Below are 19,301 nucleotides of genomic sequence, written 5' to 3'. Positions count from 1 at the left end.
GAACAGAGTACTCTGCCTTCTATCCCAGGCCTGGCAAAGAAATTCAGCCACAGAAAAGGTTCCCTTTCTGAAAGAAAACTCAAATTTTTCATGATTATCCAGCCAAAAGAAATCAACAGAGATAGAAGTAATTCTACTGGAAAGTACATTCCTTATGTCTTCATATACAGGACAGTAAAACAAGAAGTGAACCTCATTCTCAGCTTCACCTAAATTACAATTACTTCTCTGGAGTCGTGTTAAACTCTCCAGTCTCCAAGGCCAATGGTATTGTTCCTGAGTGCAACTGTGCGCATAGGGATCTTTGTCTTTTGTTTAGATTATACTTCATGTAAGGTTCCACACTGTAGCTATTCTTCATGAGACAGTAAGTTGATAGTTTTGGTTTATACCATATGTCAACAGACCATTTTTCACTTAACATGCAAAACATTTCACTCCTAATCTCCTGAATATCACAGGTTAACCTGTTCTGGGAAATGTTCAAATAAAATAATGATTTTAACTCATTAGCCTAGGGATGAGAGTGGGAGATGTCCCAATTAAAAATCTTTGAGTCTCTGGTCCAACATCTTCACAAGTCTATTCCAAAGCCGAAGCATTTGACATTTATGCCTGATGTTTGGAGGTTCCCATCCCATATCTCCACTAATGCCCAAAACTTAAGTAAGTTTATGGACATACATACAACTTGGATGTTGTTGGTGAGGATTCTCAGTCATCCAGGTCATGGTAACTAAGAAACTAAGAGTTCACATGTGACGCCTACGACTCTGCAAAGGTTCCCACCCCCACAGGGTTTAAAGCATGCAACTTTGTACCAGTCATTTAGAACTAAAGAAGCTTCTTGGATGAGAGGCGAAACATCTTCAAGAAACACAAACAAGTCCAGTTGCCTACGATATTAGCACTTACGAAACTTGTATGTTCTTGGAAACCACAAACACCAGAGGCATAGTCAGATACAGGACACACACATGAATTACAGAGTTACGTATAAGTACCAGATCCTAGATTGCCACGTTGTTCAACTTTTCCCTGTGCAGATCCCAGTGCTCTGCCTGCTGACTGAGCTAGAACACTGACAGTACTTCTTTCCACTAATTTTCTTCTGAAATGCACATTTGCATTTAGTCTTGATGAAGTGCACTTGTATCTGGGCCCTAATGTGAAAGCCTCCTTAGTGAACCAGAGGGCAACATTAGCTGAGCTGTTACATACATGACAGTGGCTAAGCTGACAACAGTGATGTCAGGTACCAAATAGGGGAGCTCCGTTGCTAACAGCTACTGGTTTGGTCAGTGACAATAAAGATTCATTAAACGGACTTCAGTTGGTGGATTTGAGGTTAAAGATTCACATGTACCAGTTTCACCTCTACTCCCTCCACCTATCCGAGCTTCTTTCAACATGTTGATTTGAATGTTGTGTACCTCTGGTTTGTGAGCTCAGGCGCAGTCTTTGTCACACTTGCTCAGATTTGTTTCGGATCATCACCCATCACCCAGAGCCACACCACCAAACTCATTACTGTTGGAACGAGCGGTTAAAACCTGGATGTGAGTGTGCTGACTGAAATACTAATCCTGCACTCACTGGGTCCCACCAGCATTTTGTTAACAAGTGGAAACTGTGCCATCAGTGCCACTGAAAGTTGCATCAACCCAACGCCTCCTGCCTTGAGACTGGAATAGATTTAAATAAGGATCAGTGAGAGATAATGGCTTTTACCTGGATTCACCTCATTAGTGTACGTCACGCAAAGTGTGAAAGCCCCTTCTGTATTCAGCCCAGAGCTACCCACAGGGTCATATTACTCAGCTAAAATCAATCACCTGAGGCAACAAAACGGTGGCAGGTGATGATAGAAATGTCCTGTTATATATCTGGACTGGAAGTAGACTAATCGAGAGACGCTGACGGACTCATCCATATGCTGTATGGAGCCTGGATGGTGAGACTGCTGGTTATCCCTGTGACCTTTCACCCTGGCTACACCCTTCCTGTGGCAGGGTTGACCTTTGCAATGGCCCTGCTGCCGGAGTGATCCGCTGATGGCATTTATTGTCATGCCCCATTTCCACTCAGCCTGTCCATTTGGGGGTGATGGAATAGGATTCGAGAGGCGACCCTGTGCTCCACGGAGGCTCCTGGGAGTCTGAATCCAGGCTGCTCGTTCTGTCAGTGTAATGACACACTCTGGCCTTTAGACACTCTGCACTTAAAGCAGTAATGATGGATTTCTCCCACTCCTAACCCAAACTTACTGCTCACTTCCTGAACACATGCAAAGCATACTTTTTTCTTCCTATATTGGTCCCTCTTTCTTTTTCTCACTTGATATCTCAGTCTTTTTGCCTCTGTCTTTGTTATTTCTCTCTTTCTTCCCTTTGCCGTTCGTCTCTCTGTCTCACACTGTCTCACTTTCTCTTTTTCTCTCTTTCTGTCAGGCTATCTTGTCTTTTTCCCCGATGGCTCATCCAATGAAAGAGCTGCAGTGATGCTATCTTCGCTCCCAGTCTGGACCCGTGTGTGTGTGTGTGTGTTGTGTGTGTCAGACAGATTGCTCCTCATAAGACTGAGGCCCCCAGGCTAATGTCACAACAGTCCTCTCACACATTTCCTCAGTCAGCTGCATGCCTGCACGACTGTGCAGTAAGCAGAGCCCGCGGTGCTACCAAGTCAATCCAGTTAGATCAAAGGGTGAGCCTTATAGGAACTTGGTTATAATATATCATTACGGTATGCATTTGAATGAAACATGATGGACAATGAGCTAAATCAACTTCATGAACCTCTCGGAAAGAGGTCATCTGATGTCTGTGCGCCTGGTGAAAGGGATCCTACAGTAGTCAAGAAACACTATGCTGGAGGATGCATTCCTATGAATGCCTGTTTTCTGTACATCAGTGCAGTAAGGGTCAACCAGTTACCTGCCACAGTATGTAGCATTTTTTCTTTTATTTCTTCTTTTCTTTGTTTTGTTTTTCAATCCAGTAGTGGGTAGAGTAAATTATTTGAAACTGGAATTACTTCCTTGTGGTTGTATGCCTCTGTAAATCAGTCAAGTTGCAGTTACAGGTAACATTTATGTCTGTCCAGACTCATTCGTAGCCATGATTGCTGACAATGCTTCAAATATTGATGTTGCTGCAAAGAAACTACAAATTCTAAAACTCTGATGCTTCACAAATACTTTCAGATCTATAAAATCAACACAGTTTCAGGGTGGACCCCCAAGATTAGTGTCACCAATTCAGTATCTGACCAAATGTCTCCCGTTCTGTTCCTGAGTTATGGTGTTAAATAATGGCCGGAAAACATGATGATGTCACAGTGAAGTTGACCTTTGAACTTTGGGATATAAAATGTCATCATTTTATCTTTTTATTCTATGAGACATAAGAGTATAAATTCCTGAATTATAGCCAAAAACATGTCTTGTGAGGTCACTTTGACCTTGACCTCGTGAAAATCTATTCATTCATTCATTTTCTGTAACCGCTTATCCTGTTAGGGGTTGCGGAAGGGCTGGAGCCTATCCCAGCTGACATTGGGCGAGAGGCAGGGTACACCCTGGACAGGTCGCCAGACTATCACAGGGCTGACCACTTCCTATTCAGTTCATCGTTGAGTCCAAGTGGACGTTTGTGCCAAATTTGAAAAAATTCCCTAAAGGTATTTTTGAGATACCGTGTTCAGGAGGATGAGATGGAGGTGAGGTCACAGTGACCTTGACCTTAGACCACCAAAATCTAATCAGCTCACCCTAGAGTCCAAGTAGACATTTGTGCCGAGATATGACGTTCAAGACAACGAGACGGACAGATGGATGGACTTCCTGAAAACACAATGGTTCCGGCTACAGCTATCACCTGCAGGGAGACGTAAAAATGCGCTGGTTTAGCTCTGATGCAGCCGCATTAATGTCCAGCCCACATTATCTAATTTGGCACAAACGTTCACTTGGATTCACACTGAACTCATTAGATTTTGGTGGTCAAAGGTCAAAGTCACTGTGACCTCATCAGTATCATTCTCATGAACGCAATATCTCATAAAGGCCTGAGGAAATTTTGTCAAATTGGGCACAAATGTCCACTCAGACTCAAGAATGAACTAATTAGAATTTGTGGTCAAAGGTCTCTGTAACCTTACAAAACATGTTTTTGGCCATAACAAAATTTCACATAATTGTCCCATAGGATAAAACAATGAAATGATGATATTTTATATCCAAAAGGTCAAAGGTCAGCTTCACTGTGGCATCATAATCGTCTGCAAATCTCTTTTCTGGCCATTAATGAGCAACAGAAGGGGAGACATTTGGTCAGATGCTGAATTGATGACACTAATCTTGGTTGTCCACATTGAAACTGTGCTGATTATAAAGATCTTCTGTGCTGTTGGGCTGAAAATGTGTGAAGCATCCGTGTTTTAGAATTTGTAGCTTCTTTGCAGCAACATCCACGGTGGAAGCAGTCTACTGTCATGGCCACATTGTTATTCTAAATTTTGTCACTAAGATTTTTTAATTTCTGTACTACTGTTTGGACAGTTAGTTAATCAGATAAAACAAGCATTTAGTGGTAAATTTTTCACAATTTTTTGACATTTCATTGCCAAAACAATTAACCGAGAAAATTAGAGGTAGATTAATCAGTCATGAAAATAATCCTTCAGGTGCAGACCTAAAATGCTCGGGGTTTGAGCTCCTCTCCCAACCTCTCTTTTCATTCTTCACTCAACCACTTTGTTCAACACTTTGAATGCATTTAATGTGAGACTGCCTGCGCATCATTACCCACATCTGAATGTTTATCGCTCCTCTATGACTGCTCAGATCATTCAGACCAGCTATAAACACTTTTGCCTTCAGACGCAGTCAAATGACACGTTTGAACTACTTCCCTTCAATCATACACTTGTCAGTACTCTGTATTAATCCTCAATCCCTTCACCTGATGATGCAAGCACGGCGGAGCAGCAGAAACCACATACTAAAGGAATACTTAAGTTAGACTTTAAAGGATAAGGCTGGCGATACACTTTTCAATGAAAAGACCAAAACCAACGATGCTATTGTCAATCTCTTAACGCTTCCAGAATAACCCAGCCTGTCTGTGGCACTCAGCCTCTTTGTTCCTGCTGACTAAAAAACCAGGTCTCCAGTGTATGTTTTCATTTTTTTTTTTTTAAACGGCTAAAGCAAAGTAATTCCCCAAAACAGCTGGACACTGTCGTTTTTAGGAAACACAACTTCAATAGGAGTAGATGGTGCATTTGTTGCAGTCTATTTTAAGCCGCAGATTTGGTGTGTTAGTGAGTATTTACGGCAGCAGAACGGTGCATGTGGGGTGACTCAACAAAAAATGACAGTGCCCATCTTCATCATAATGAAGAAATATGTCACCCAGTGCAACAGTGTGGCTCACTAATGCCTTTTTAATAGTGTTTGGGCAACAATGAAGGTCTGTGGCACAGAGGGATCTGCTATATCAGAGTTTGGCTACACGCGCAGTGTTAACAGTATAAATTCATCGCTGGTTTTAGTCTTTTTAATGGATTTGTTGAGGATTAAAAATGTAGAATATCACCAGACTTATCTCTTAACCAAAGGAAAACTTAAGTTTGAAACCTTGAAACCACGAAAAAGAAACTCGCAAAACAGCACAGCATTTAAAAATAACTACAAACGAAAACTATTCAACAAGGAAAACACAAATTAGACTTGCTGTATATTTTCATGTGCCTCATCAGGTGAATGATTTAGGGGAGTGATTTGACCCTGCCGACGAGATACAGAGAACACTTACAGACCTAATGGTGTTTCATTAAAATGTAAAACACCATGTCAAGTACACAGAGATAATGTTCGAAATCAGTAAAGTGGTTCTTTAAGTACTTTGTAATGCTAAATGCTTTTCAAACCAGAATCCACCAGGACAGTGTTAAACAAGAGGCACTAGAGCTGCATAATTTCCTGATACCAATCCAACTTTACAAAGGGGACTGAAGGAACAGGCATGTGCTTCAGTCGTGGCTCAAGTTGTCACAGGAGGACGATTTGTCCTCGTCTGAGAGCACCTGTCCACAGGCTGAAGCACAAGATGTAGTGCCGCGTGATTACTGCACCTTTGTTCAGCTGCATAATGTCCCACATAATCACCATGAAATATTAAACATAACCAGTTATTCTAATTAGGCCATTAATTGATCATATAATTGCATTAATTAGTGTTAATGGATTAAATATCATTATTACATTTACATAAATGTGCCACGGCGGCGAGACGGGAAAACAGCTGTGGGTGATGAATCTCATCTGTGTGTTCCTCATGGACAGAATGATGTAATATGGAGTTTGGTGGCAGAAACAAAGTGATGTAATGCAGTAAAGGGACATTCCACCCATTTTACTCATCAGTTAATTTGTACTAGTGAGTGCAACACAGACTGTAAAAACAACTGTCTTCTGTGGCTCTGGAGGAGCTTTGTTAAAGGGGCAGTTCACCCCAAAATCAAAATACATGTTTTCTTCTTACCTGTAGTGCTGTTTATCAGTCTAGATTGTTTTGGTGTGAGTTGCAGAGTGTTGGACAAATCAGACGTAGAGATGTCTGCCTTCTCTCTAGTCTAACGTAACTAGATGGCACTCGGCAATGTCTCTTTCCAGTAATCATGACTTTGTTACTCAAGATAATCCACAGACCTTGTTTTGAGCAGTTTAATGTTGGAACTATTTTCTTTCAACCAAACTACACCCACCAACTGTATCACTGCACAGAAGGAAGTGTGCATCTACTCATGGATGAGAGGTTTGTGCTTGAGACAGCACAAAATGTAAACATTTATGGCGTCCTCCTCGGCTGAGCTGTAACGTTAGCTAGCTCAGTGGTGCTAGCTGAGCTAGCCAGAGATGCTTCCTTCTGCATGGTGACAAAATTTGAGGGCCTAATTCAGTAGAAAGAAAATAGTACCTATATTAAAATTGCCCACAACAAGGTCTGTGGATTATCTTGAGTATCCATGTCATGATTTCTGGAAAAGACGTAGCTTTTAAGTTTTTCAAATGTATGTTTTCTGCGCACCAGAAGCCAGGTGCCATTTAATTCCACTATATTCAAGAGAAGGCAGACATCTCCACAGCCGATATCTCCAACACTCTGCAACTCACACCAAAAAAATCTAGACTGATAAATGGCACTACAGGTAAGAGGAAAAATATGTACTTTTGATTTTTCAAGGTGAACTGTCCCTTTAAGTCTAAGACAAAAACCTCTGGTGATGTCACAATGATCTATCACCAGGGTTGTCTCAGCTTTGGCATGGGCCCTTTAAATTCTTAACAGAAAGCCTGTGTTACAGACTGTGGACTTTAATCCACTTTGACATTTACAAGACAAGAAGGGTCTAATTGCATTATAGGAAATGCAGGTTTCAGCATTTTTGGACTCTCCGTACAAGGAACTAAAAGTTTGGCCTGCAGTCAAAACTTAGCAAAACATTGATTTAAACAGAAACGATGGTGCATTAAACACCCTGTTATATTACAGTGGGGTACAATTCAGTTCCATTTGAAGGGACTTTATTGGCAGGGGGAATATTTTCATTGCCAAAGCAAGTGAGAAATAAAAACAAAAATTGTATGTACGATAACTTATGATCTGCCTGGTTTATATACAGGTTGCTGCTGATTGCGTAACACCTTCCACATACCAAATGAAAGAAAACATAGCTCAAAGCCTGTTGGATACCGTTTCACGCTGTTTCGAGGTAACATGTCATTCAACCTGTAACCCGTAGCAAAATGGTGTAAAACATTTTGTGATTGAACATGTCCCAAAATATCTCTGCCTCTGCTGCATCGATTTTGACTGTTCTTTTTGGAGTCTGTCTGTTGCATGTTCCCAAACTTTATGTAGTCCAATACTAAACTGCTGGAGTACAACTTTGATTTTTAAGCTTTTGTTGCCAATCATCATTTTGCATTTAAATCATTGTATTTGCTCATGCCTCGTCAGGTCAAAGATTTAAAGCTACTCTTACCTTTCTTGCATTTCACACAGCACTTAGAAGAAATTTGAACATCCACAACTCCCGCCTCCCTCCAAAGTCCCATCCCCCTCCTGCTGCAACTCCACCTCCCTCCAAAGGCCTTCTCCTCTCCTCCTCCATTACGTCCTCATTATGTCTATAATAGACGTAGGCGTTGGCAAGGTAAGGTTAGATACACCGAAGAGGAGAGCGAGTGTAATGTTACAACACAGACAGTCAACACAACCCCGGAGTTTTAAAACTCAACCAGAGTCAGTGATGACTGATGAGTTTTAGAATAAGGTTACAGTGCTAACGTTAGATAGTAAGTAAGTAAGTAAGTAGATTTTGCCCGAATCAGCCAGTAGTGAGTGACACATCCGTCCCATTGGGAATCAGCCAGTAGTGAGTGACACATCCGTCCCATTGGTGTCACTGTTTGTTGGCACGGAACATTTTTCACATTCATCAAAGACATTTGTCAGTGTTGTTATTTCTGTGCTTGAACTTGATGTTCGATATTGATAAAGCTTGTACAGCTACGTCAATCTCATCTACACATTTTAGCCATTTTTCAGTTGTTCCCTTCTTATTTGGCCAGTTGGTGGAAATAGCTGTAAACAGGCACACTACCTGAGATGTAGGCAGTGATTGTGAGCTCTGGGATCAGACTACATTTTGCATTTGTGTTTCAAAACTGAAACAGGAAGATGTCGGTCAGAGGAGACAGAGATAATGGGCCATCAATAGCAGCCTCGAGAAATCATTGCTGTGTTTTGAGTAGATAAGTGGTGTTGTTGCCATCAAGAGGATGTGGTTGGTCCTTGAGAATTAGCAGTTCATTGTAAACAACCACACAATCGCTGAGTATCTGAGTTAGGTGTGTAAAAAAGGCAGATTAAGCCCATTTTACTCGTCAGTGTCGCTTTACTGCTCTCACCTTTTTCAGCCGTCCACTCCTGGTCCCCAGGAAGATCACACTGTGTCCATTGTAGACGTAGGAGGTGACAGAGGTCAGCCTGTCCCTGCTCTCAGTGTACAGCGTCCGACCTGACACCAGCTGGGAACCCCCCAGGGGCTGGTTTATATCCAGGCCACAGAAGTGATCATCAATAGGAACAGGCTGCATCGAGAAAGGAAGGGATGGAGAGTTGGGAGTTGGGTGTAAAGATTAAGAAGGCATTGAGAGTACAGAGGTGTTTTTTTTGTTTTTGTGAAGGTGAGGTGAAGAAAATAAAAGAGGTGAAAAGAGGGAGGGATTAAAAGAAAGGGAAGAGAGTGAGATGAAGGAGGAGTGAGGATGACAGATGTAAGGAGAGGAGGTGGAGGTAACGAGAAAGAGGGAAGAGCATAAGTGGGAGCCAGAGAAATGACTGATATCAGTGTAGACACATGTGAATACAAGAGTAGAACTCAAACTGACCCGTGGCAAGCCTAACATGCATTAAGTGCTCAATTTTCAGGTTTAAAAATGGTTACTTCAAAAGGGTTTGGGCTGCAGCGTTTATCAACAAGCCTCGGAGCGGGCAAATTTTGCGGAGCAGACTAATTGCTGATGGCAAACACGAGAAGCGCTGTGTATTTTTGCGCCTGTTTCTGTGATTTTTAGATCACTTCATCTGACATCACACAAACACACAGCACAAGAGATGTCAGGTTTTGATTAAGCATCAAAGGGAGGCGCATGCTTTGCAGTCCTGTTACATCTACTAACAGGCACCTCAAACATTTGCTAATTGCCTGTCACTCAGACTATAAATCTACCTTTTTAGGGCAGCTAATTTCTTATTTCACATCCTCCACTTCTTATGTATATTAGTCCTTACTGTGGGTTTTCTTTCATCAAGCAATGTGCCTCAGCTTTACTGAATGTGATCAGTGAAGTGAAATGGGTGTAAACAAACTTCATATTTCACCCAAAATAAGCAATTTTCTTTTTGACTAGAGCACTCAACTTTTTTCTTTTGAAAATATTGTATGCGTACGTGAATATTTATCATTTCAGTATTTGTTTTAATGGTTGCATTTCTTACAAATTGCTGCTAAATCTCTAGTCTGATAGTTAGAATTTCTGTTGTATACTATAGTATGTCTATTATAACCCCTTGGAAATGAGCAGCAGAAATGTAAGGGATTCATCTTATGGACAGACATTCAACGTCTCCAGAGGATGAATTCTACTGACTTATGTGATAGAGCTAAAGCTGGGTATTGGCCTGTAATTCCTCAAGATATTAACTGAAATAACGCAGTACCAGGCATCAAAATTTCAAATGATACCTGCATTCGATCCTTTTTGCGTCAGGGGTCTGATGGCGAACCATCCTGACTGCCCACCAGATCGGCAAACTTTCTGTTGCTGCCGTCACTACAGCCACTATTCTCCAAGCAAACAGTCAGTTTAACATCTGCCCAGTTAGCGTGAGCTAACACAGCAGCAATGACTAGCATCCATCACCGAGCTGTTAAGTGGTTCCAACAAACTCACCCTAAAACTGCTACATGTAGCTATATGCTAATGTCATGGACATTTTTGTCATCTTTTTTTCAAATTTTGGATCATATTCCAGCTGGAACATGTACAGTTGTGTTAAGAAATATTTACTTGTCATTCTTAACTTAAGAAAGTGCTGCTAAGAAATTAACAACATCAGTGACCAAGTTTACATGCTAATGTCAGGAAGACATGTAAACTTGGTCACTGATGTTGTTAATTTCTCCCTGTTGTCGGCTCATATTCCTGTTGGAACATGTCCACTTGTGTTAAGAAGCATTTATTTGTTATTTTTAACTTTAGAAAGTGCTGCTATACACAGTAATTCCCTGGCTACAGGTACACTGCTACATGTAGCTACATGCTAACATCAGGGAAACATCTAAACTCGGTCACTGATGTTGTTGATTTCTTCTCGTTTTCGGATCGTATTCCTGCTAGAACATGTCCACTTGTGTTAAGAAGCATTTATTTGTTATTCTTTTAACTTTAGAAAGTGCTGCTACACAGTAATTCCCTGGCTACAGGTACACTGCTACATGTAGCTATATGCTAATGTAAGGTAAACATGTAAACTTGGTTGGTTACAAACAATATGAGGAAAATAAAGCCTTTTTTTTACCATTAAAGCCTGTGAACATGTCCTAGTAGTATGTTTGTGTCATCCAGGTCATGGTAACCTTAAGCGCCATATCGCAGGTAACTGGGCCAGCTGAATGAACTGAAGAAGCCTCTTGGATGAGAGGTGAAACGTCTTTAAGAAACTCAAGTAAGTCCAGTTGCCTAAACCTATAATACAATATTTACTTGACAATGAGCATAATAGATCCCCTTTACAATAGACATGTATACCAGTCTTCACACAGGAAGGAAAATAATTGTTATCAGTGTCGGCCTCAAAAAGCTGTATCAGTGCCTCTCTAGATTCACTTAGCTGTTGATCTTTCACTGAGTAATTAATGATGTAACCAAGCACAGTATCTAATGAAATCTTAACAAAGCTGAACCACTGCATTTAATTTACAGTCCATTTTAGATATAAAGTCCTTTGGTTAACTGCACAGTGAGTTAATTATTGCATTATTATGTGTCTCTGTCCGCCCTCAGTTGCTTTTATGAATAGCATTACATCTTACTTGTTTGATGGCATGGTGGAATCAAAGCACATGTTGTGAACCACCAGAGCAATGGATGCGATGAATATCATTGTTTTCATGGTTCGCTTTCAACTTGTTTCCATGAAAGCCGCTCATTATGTAGAATTATAGCTTTCACAAAGGAACAGACTTGGACATTTACAAGAAAGCCCTTTTCTCAAGATCAAGAACAGGTCTCAGAGGGTTCAGATACTGCTGACAGCGACAAGAGGAGAAGGAAGGGGATGGGAGGTGGAGGGGGGGGGGGGCGAGTGGGGAGAGAGAGGGGGGGGAGAAGGCGGGAGTCAGTGCCCACACCCCTGAATGAAATCAAAGCTCCATACAAAACTCCTCTGATTAGCATTGTGGAATTAATCTCCTCCAGCTCTTCTGCTCTCGGAGGATCCTGAAAACCTGAATTATGTCTTCAGCCCAGCTCTGGCTGCCTATTAGCTATTTAGGCTTCAGTCATGGCCGTGGATAATCAAAGACCCAACTTTCAGCCAATCTATATTAATGCTGCTCACCACCATGCGGGTTTCATAGTTGGTCTAAATGTGAGTGTGTCAAAGAAGGCTAAATCTCTGTGTAGTCCACCTACCGCCTTGGTGCACTGCACGTCCTTTCCCAGGAGCCAGTGCAGCTCTAGGTTTCCCTCTCCCTGGTAGCAGGACTGCAGCCGCTCCTTGATGCGTGTGTTGATGTCTTGGATGGTGAAGACGCAGAGAGCGGAGTGATCTGGAGGGTCGTGGCACTGCTTCTGTCCCTTGGAGAACACGGCAAAGAGCACATCCTCCTGAGCACTGATGTTAAGCGACTTTGCCAGAACCCTGCCGGCCTTGGACAGGTAAGCTGCCTGCAGCAGGCGGTACTCCTCGCCTTTGTGTACGCACCCCACAGGAAGCGACACATACGAGTGGAACTTCTTGTCACCTTTGCAGAGGCGGATGATGCGAGAGGTGTAAAACAGGTCGCCAGGGGAGCCGCCAGCAGGCATCCCATTTTCTGGCGTCTCCGGCTGCACGGTCATGAAGTAGACGAAGCTGCCGCTGGCAAAGCCGTAGATGTAGTAGATGTCAAAGTGTGGGACAAGAGCCAGTGTGTCTGAGGGGATTTTAATGAGAGAGGAGACAAAGTCAGTGTGGAGCTCGTAGTCCAGCATGGCAGAGGATTCTGGGTCGCGAGGCAGCTTGCGGCTGGAGATAGTTGGGAAGTAGTCCTGTTTGCCGCCGACAGCAGTGCCGATGTACAGAGTGGCATCCTGACCCTGCGAGGGCACAACGACCCCGTACATCGTCCCTGTCTGGTTGTCACTGGACAGGTAGTGTTCTTTCTTGTGTGTGGGCTCCACGAGGATGAACAAGTCGTCCAGCCTCATCAGCTTGCAGACGCCCTGGTAGAGACTGCCGCAGGCCAGCAGCCGGTTGTGAGAGTAGTCGATGAGCAACAGTTTGTTAACGTTGTCAGTAGAGGCAAGAGGCTCAGAGCAGGGCTGGACAATCAGCGGAGGGTAACAAGCTTTGTTGTCATACTCTGGCCCCGTATCATGGGACACCAGGAGGGTGAGATTAGCCGACAACTTGTAGATTCGGTTGACGGCTCCGATGTACAGAGCCCCAGTGGACTGATGCACAGTCAGGTGGTTCAGAGACCATTCCCTCCTCTCTGATTGGAAGGTGTTCACAGTCTGTCCGACAATCATCTTTTGATTCACAGAGATTAGAGTCAATAGCCACAGTGCCAGAGGCCATGACATGACCTTTAGACGGCGGTGACCTTTAGTGAGGCCGCAGTAAGTCCATCCTTTATCCAAGCACGTTCCCATCCCCGCGGGGCTCCTAAAAAATACTCAGACGAAACACCTGGGATCACTAAGGAGCAGGATCGCACTGAAAGAGATGAGCTGAAGAGCGGTCTCGTCCTTCTTAAGTGATCTTCACATCATTCTGAAAGAGAAAACAAACACAATTGTTTAAACACAAAAGTTCCTTGATTCCTTTGAAAGCAAAAAAATGCTTTGAGGGTATCATTAGACACTTCATCTGAAAACCTAGAAATACATGTGCTTGTTTTCCCCTCTGTCTCTGCTTAGTCAGACACATGAGACATCAAAGAAACAAGTAATCATTTGTTCAAACTGTCTCCCCATATTTACTAGCCCGAGAGATGGTCCAATATTCCCCCTATCAACAGGGGGGCTCATTATATTCGCCTCTCTGTAAGAGAGAACTAACTGTGGCCTATTACTTGAACAAAGCAGTGACACACTGTAGCTGAGCCTTCCCTCTGTTTGGGTGGCTAATTAAATGATCCAAATGTATTAATTATGCGTCCATATTTTGGGCTCCCTGTTTTCCTTTCTCCCCTCTGCCTTGTTCGCTTAAATGGTTGAATCCAGGAGGAATTAATCACTCTCCACTGCGGCCGACATTCCTAAATTAATCAGGCTTTTTCTAGGGATGGCAGGGAGTCATTAGAGATTCAGAGCCAGGCAGCATCAACCCTCACACTTCCCTGTTTAATTTCATTAGCATATTTTATGTAGATATTTCCAGGGGACAAACAATGTCCCTCAAACACATGACGAGCTGAAGGATGGATGAGTTAGACACATGGCAAAGGATGCTTGGTGTATTTATGGTTTTTCTCCCGCTGTCACAACTCTTGTGTGATGTATGTTTTTGTTTGATGCGAGGCGTTTCTCATATAGATGAGCTCATTGGGAACAAAAAGGAGGGTTTTTATCCCAAAATAAAGACAGATGTTTAGTGAAGGCAACACAAGCATCGTAGATAAAGTGGCTTCACATACACCGTTACTTCATCGTAGTCCATTAATGGAGTCATAAAACTGCCTGCATAGGAGGACGGACCATAAATTAGGACACCTACATCACCCTAAATCCTGCCTGTGTGGCACCAGAAGCTTCTCCAATCTGGCTCCTAAAGGCTCTTTCTATCTTCCTGTCTGTCCTCCCCAGCAGCTCCTTCACGCTCCTCTAATAATACTTTTTTTTTTTTTTAAATCATTGAAGCATTGGAGTCCCCTACGGAGAGGTCATGGCCCCACTGATACAATTCCCGACCCCCGACTGGCTCCTGTGGGGGAAATAATTGGAGGGCAATATAATACTGACCCTTAAAGACAGTAATATTATATCACTGTCTTTAAGGGTCTGGGGTGCACTAATTTTTTTAACCAGCGCAGAGGTATCTTGTTACACGAGACCAGTGGTTCCCGACATTTATTTGAGGAACCCTTTTTCTATCATTAAGTAAACTGACGACCCCTGACCCCATAAACATATTTAATGGATTTTTCATGTTACATTCAATGGATATAAATAGCAGTACAGAGCAACTGTCCCATTAAACCGAACAGTAAACACAATAACTGCAGGAAGTTTGTGTGAAACAAGCAATTTGGATGAATTTTGATGAGTTTATTTCCTGTAAATATTTTCTCAGATATGAGTTTTCCTGATATTTTGAGATTTTTTTTTTAATACAATCCTCTGTTTGTATATTGTATTTCCTATTTTATCAATCTTACATACTTTATGGGACTTTTTCCCCGCAAATTCTGTCTTTCCTCTTTAGCTCTTTGGTTGTTTTTCCTGCGTACATTTCTAATGCAGGACAAGGCTTATGTTCAGGTCTTCACTTTGCCCTCATCTATAATCTAAATTATAGATGACTAGACTAATTTCATTTAGTTTATTTCACAGAAATGAATGAAATGCTGAGATATAGGCCTACTGTATATATTTTTTTTAAAGTTTTCTCACACGCTTTAAAATCAAGAAGGCCTCCTGACCCCCTGTGAAGCTTAGATGACCCCCAATGGGGGTCGCGACCCCCCAGGTTGGAAACCAGTGAACTAGACAACCTAAGGCAGGGATAGGAGGCAATCTGAGGCTCAGGAGCCACATGCTGCTCTATGGCTAAGTGGCTCCCTGTGGGTTTGACAAAAATATAAATCAATGACATTAATTTTTTAACATTGTAATTTTCATTTATTGTTGTTGTAGCTTTAAAGTGATTCTTAAATGTTCCAATGTAAAAAAGTGTAGCCTGTACACTAAATAAAAAAATGTTTTTATATCTCGTCAACTACATGCATCCTGCACGCCTTTTCCTAAAATCTCAATAGCAATAGATAGTCTTAAGTGTCCTTAGTAGGGCTAGCTATTGATTCCAAATCCAAAAAAGAAAACATCTCTAAGGAAAATAGAGTATTTTGTAATGAGTGGACAGATATGTTTGCTTTTACCACCAACGCTGCAAAGTTTAAGTATCAAATAATCATAAACAGCTCACTGCAGAGTAGCTACTTTGTTGTAAAACATATTAATGAATGCTCATTTAGGCCTATTAAGAATGTCTATAGGCTAATTTAGACTGAATAGGCTGTGTTGTCGTCACTATAAGGCACAAATATGTACTGCGGCTCCGGGCAGATTTTTTAAATGTTTTTTGGGGGTAAAATGGCTCGTTGATAGCAAAGGTTGCTGCCCCCTGAACTAAGGCGATTATTGGTATCAGTCATGTTGACATAACTTATCCAGAAGGGTTTAGGTAACTTTGTTTCTGGCATTAGTCTGAGCAGGTCAAATAATTAGTAGCATTGACAGTAAAATAAGAAACCAAGTTTGCAGTCCCTTTGCTGTCATATTGACAGTTTTCCACTAGCAACTTCCTAAAATTCAGTTATGGCTTTTGGTTTTGGTGTACCACCCCAAAATTTTCAGTGGCCCCATCTGGCCACCCCTCTGACAAATTTCAGGGGGCACCACTGCTTTCAAACCCTTTCACTGAAATGCCTCTTAATTTCCTCTAGAGATACCCTGCCAAAAACTAGAAGCCTTTCAACTGTCCTTTTTTGGCTGGAGCTAAAGTAAACACAGCGTTTTCTCAGTGAGACTTCCCGGTATAAGTAAAGGTTAAATGAAGACAGCCGTGTCAGATCCTAATACGGGGGTCATGATGCGGTGGGTGCTCTCCATTGGCTGACCAACAGGATGTCCGGCTGAGTTGAGTGGGAGCCAGGGATGGAGCGGATGGACTGACACAGAGCCGGCTGGGCCGACTCCAGCTCCACTCCAGCATCTCCTGTCCATCTGTCCCCGCCACGCTCACACCGGGGGAGAAGTCACTCGAGTGTCTCGACCTACTCTGCTCAATTTGGCAGGCTCAGTGTGAGCAACTCTACCCATAATTGGCCACCAAAGAGTAACATCTGACGTGCGCTGAATTGCTGAATTTGAAGTACAATATTTACTTTTCTTCAAATATAACATGGCATTTACTCAGACCTGTGTGAATCATCTTAGTCACACTCTGCGTATCTCTGTCTTTATCTGTCTCTGCTTTAAATGTTAGATGACAGAAGCTTCTTTTCTTTTCTTGACCGCCTTTTTTCCCGACTGTACACAAAAATTGTGCCTGCTTTTATTAGTTTTCAGAAAGCTGAGAGCTGGCAGGACATGTTGGCTCTAATATTTTACAGCTTCTTTATTTTGTGCTAAACGGTGTCCAGCAAATTCCTCCTTGAAAATCCCTCAATCGTCTGCTTTGCAAGCTGATGAGTCGCTGAACCAGTTTCTGCGTTGATGTAACCATGATTTTCTATCATTTGTCCTTTTCATGCGAGAGCCCCATATGAAAAGGGTATTGAGGCATTTTGAAATATTTCAGAGGAAGCAGCGGCAGTCCTTTATTTTCTACGGCTACTGGGTAAACTGAAATATAAACTCTTAGAAGCATTCATGCGTTTGTTTTTTGGTAAACCAAACTGCTTAAACCGGTGGTCACTGGAAACCTTTACTCCCCGGAGTGCAAACCTTTCTTCTTCTTTTTGATGCAAGCTTTTAGTGTGAAAGGGGAAGCTGGAACGGGATGTAATGCATTAAAGAGCTGTCTGAAAGTGGGCGGCTTATATCACAAAAATCTGACTCAATCTTTTGTGCATATTCTTGAGCTGCCACAAAAAAACGCAGAAAGGTGATTTTGAGTTTACCAATGCAACTAAGGTTGTCTCTACGTTGCGCTGTCCAACAGAATCCCATTACTTTAATTCTTTTTTTTAACTCACACTGCAAACTTCCCAGTGAAGACCTTCAGTGTACTCTGCATAGACGTCTTATCAGAGCCTGAAGTGCTGTCCTTTTCTCAACTAGAAATAATTAAGAAGACAGCCGCTTCATGTCCGACAGCAAATATCAGACCATATGATATTTGCAAAGCCAGGTTTGAATCTGGCATGACCTTAAACAACAGACACCAGCAGTGCCACCCAGAGGTTAATTCGGTGTTGAGAATCCCCACTCAAACCCCCGAGAGGAATTACAAAACGTGGAGGAAAAACAAGACGAGAAAATAGGAAGCCCTGGTGGCAAACGAAGCCAAGCAGGCAAGCAGGCGAGCAGCAGCCTCATCGTTTCATCCATTTCTGTTCTCCCGGCTTTGGTCACGTCTAAGGCGTACAGTCATGCTGCTCAGTGTTTACCCTGGATTATAGAGACAACTCTTTGCCCTGCGCAGTCCTCCCTGCTGAATTCTCCGCCTCGCCACTCAGACACGCTCCAGCCCAGACGTGACTCATTCACACTCACACACAGGAGCGTGCTTTTTTTTTTTTTTTTTTTTGTGCAGAGGCCTCTGGGGACGCGAGCTCTCAGCGGGCACCAATCGCAGCGCAGATGAGGGAGAAGACAGCCTCTTGTGCTCCACAAACACGACCCTGTGACCTGGATGGAGATCAGTGAAACCAAATCCATCCTTTGGGTTCAGCTTTTATTGGGGTGAAATGCTGTCATAGCTTCTGTAGCGCCGTGTTCGGCATAATTCATGGGACAGAAGGGATGGTTAGCTTTTTTTATCTCTTGTTTGTTTGACCCATCTGCCATCAGAGATGAACTAAAATGTTCATGGGAGATATTTCTTTGTATGGCTGTCCGTGTGCATCGTTTTCACATTTTCCTCGGGGTAAATACACAAACTGTGGTAAGTTTTGTTAAAATTCAAAGAGCTGACTGTTTTTTGGCTTTTTTTTTTTCTTTGCAGTGAAGATTACACCTTTGTGGGCAGAGACATAATGCGCTTAAAGAAGTATTACACTGCTAGAAACATAGTCTTTTCATAAAACTGGGCTGTCTGTGCAGCAGAAAGATGCAAGTACTTTCGAAGTTGGTGCTACATGACAGAGAAAAAAGGCTGTGGCATTTGCTTTTGCTCAAGAGCACTGGACTAATAAACGCCTCTGCTGGTGGGTGACGTAGTATGAGCTTGGGTGTTTTTCCACAGGAAACAATATGGCAGCTAACTGGTAACAAACAATCACGAATTGACCCTTCCCTAAGTCCCGCCCCATTGTGATGGTCCAACAAGCTGTCAGAGTAAGCATGGAGCCCACACTGTGACTAACTGCACTCCTTAAGGAAATATTATTATGCTTTTGGAAAAATGAAAGAGAGAGAGAGAAGCAGACAGAGGGGTCTACAGTCTGTGTTTGAAGGATATATCCAGGATGTCAAACTGACTCAGCAGCAACAACAGGTTAAAAAGACAAAGACAGTTAGAAGCTAAAGCCGAACTATAGGCTACAGATCACAGTGTAAAAGTGAACCACCACAT

General features: G+C 42.5%; 1 protein-coding gene across 2 annotated transcripts in view; it reads right to left on the bottom strand.

Annotated features, from left to right (window-relative positions):
• The window catches only part of LOC126386358 (plexin-A2-like), a 139,572-nt gene that overhangs the window by 108,042 nt on the left and 12,229 nt on the right, over positions 1–19,301 (bottom strand). For both annotated transcript variants that reach the window (XR_007569489.1, XM_050038646.1), the window contains exons 2-3: positions 12,269–13,613; positions 8,978–9,160 (exon numbers count right to left, since the gene is read on the bottom strand). Coding sequence is in view for 1 of the 2 variants with exons in the window: in XM_050038646.1 (XP_049894603.1) it covers positions 8,978–9,160; positions 12,269–13,492 (1,407 nt within the window). In the remaining variant the exon portion in view is untranslated. The remainder of the gene's footprint in view (positions 1–8,977; positions 9,161–12,268; positions 13,614–19,301) is intronic.

The sequence above is a fragment of the Epinephelus moara genome, chromosome 24 (assembly GCF_006386435.1).
Source record: "Epinephelus moara isolate mb chromosome 24, YSFRI_EMoa_1.0, whole genome shotgun sequence".
Classification (NCBI taxonomy): Eukaryota; Metazoa; Chordata; class Actinopteri; order Perciformes; family Serranidae; genus Epinephelus; species Epinephelus moara.
The sequence above is the reverse complement of the archived record's forward strand: the minus strand, read 5'-3'. Positions and strand labels throughout refer to the sequence as shown.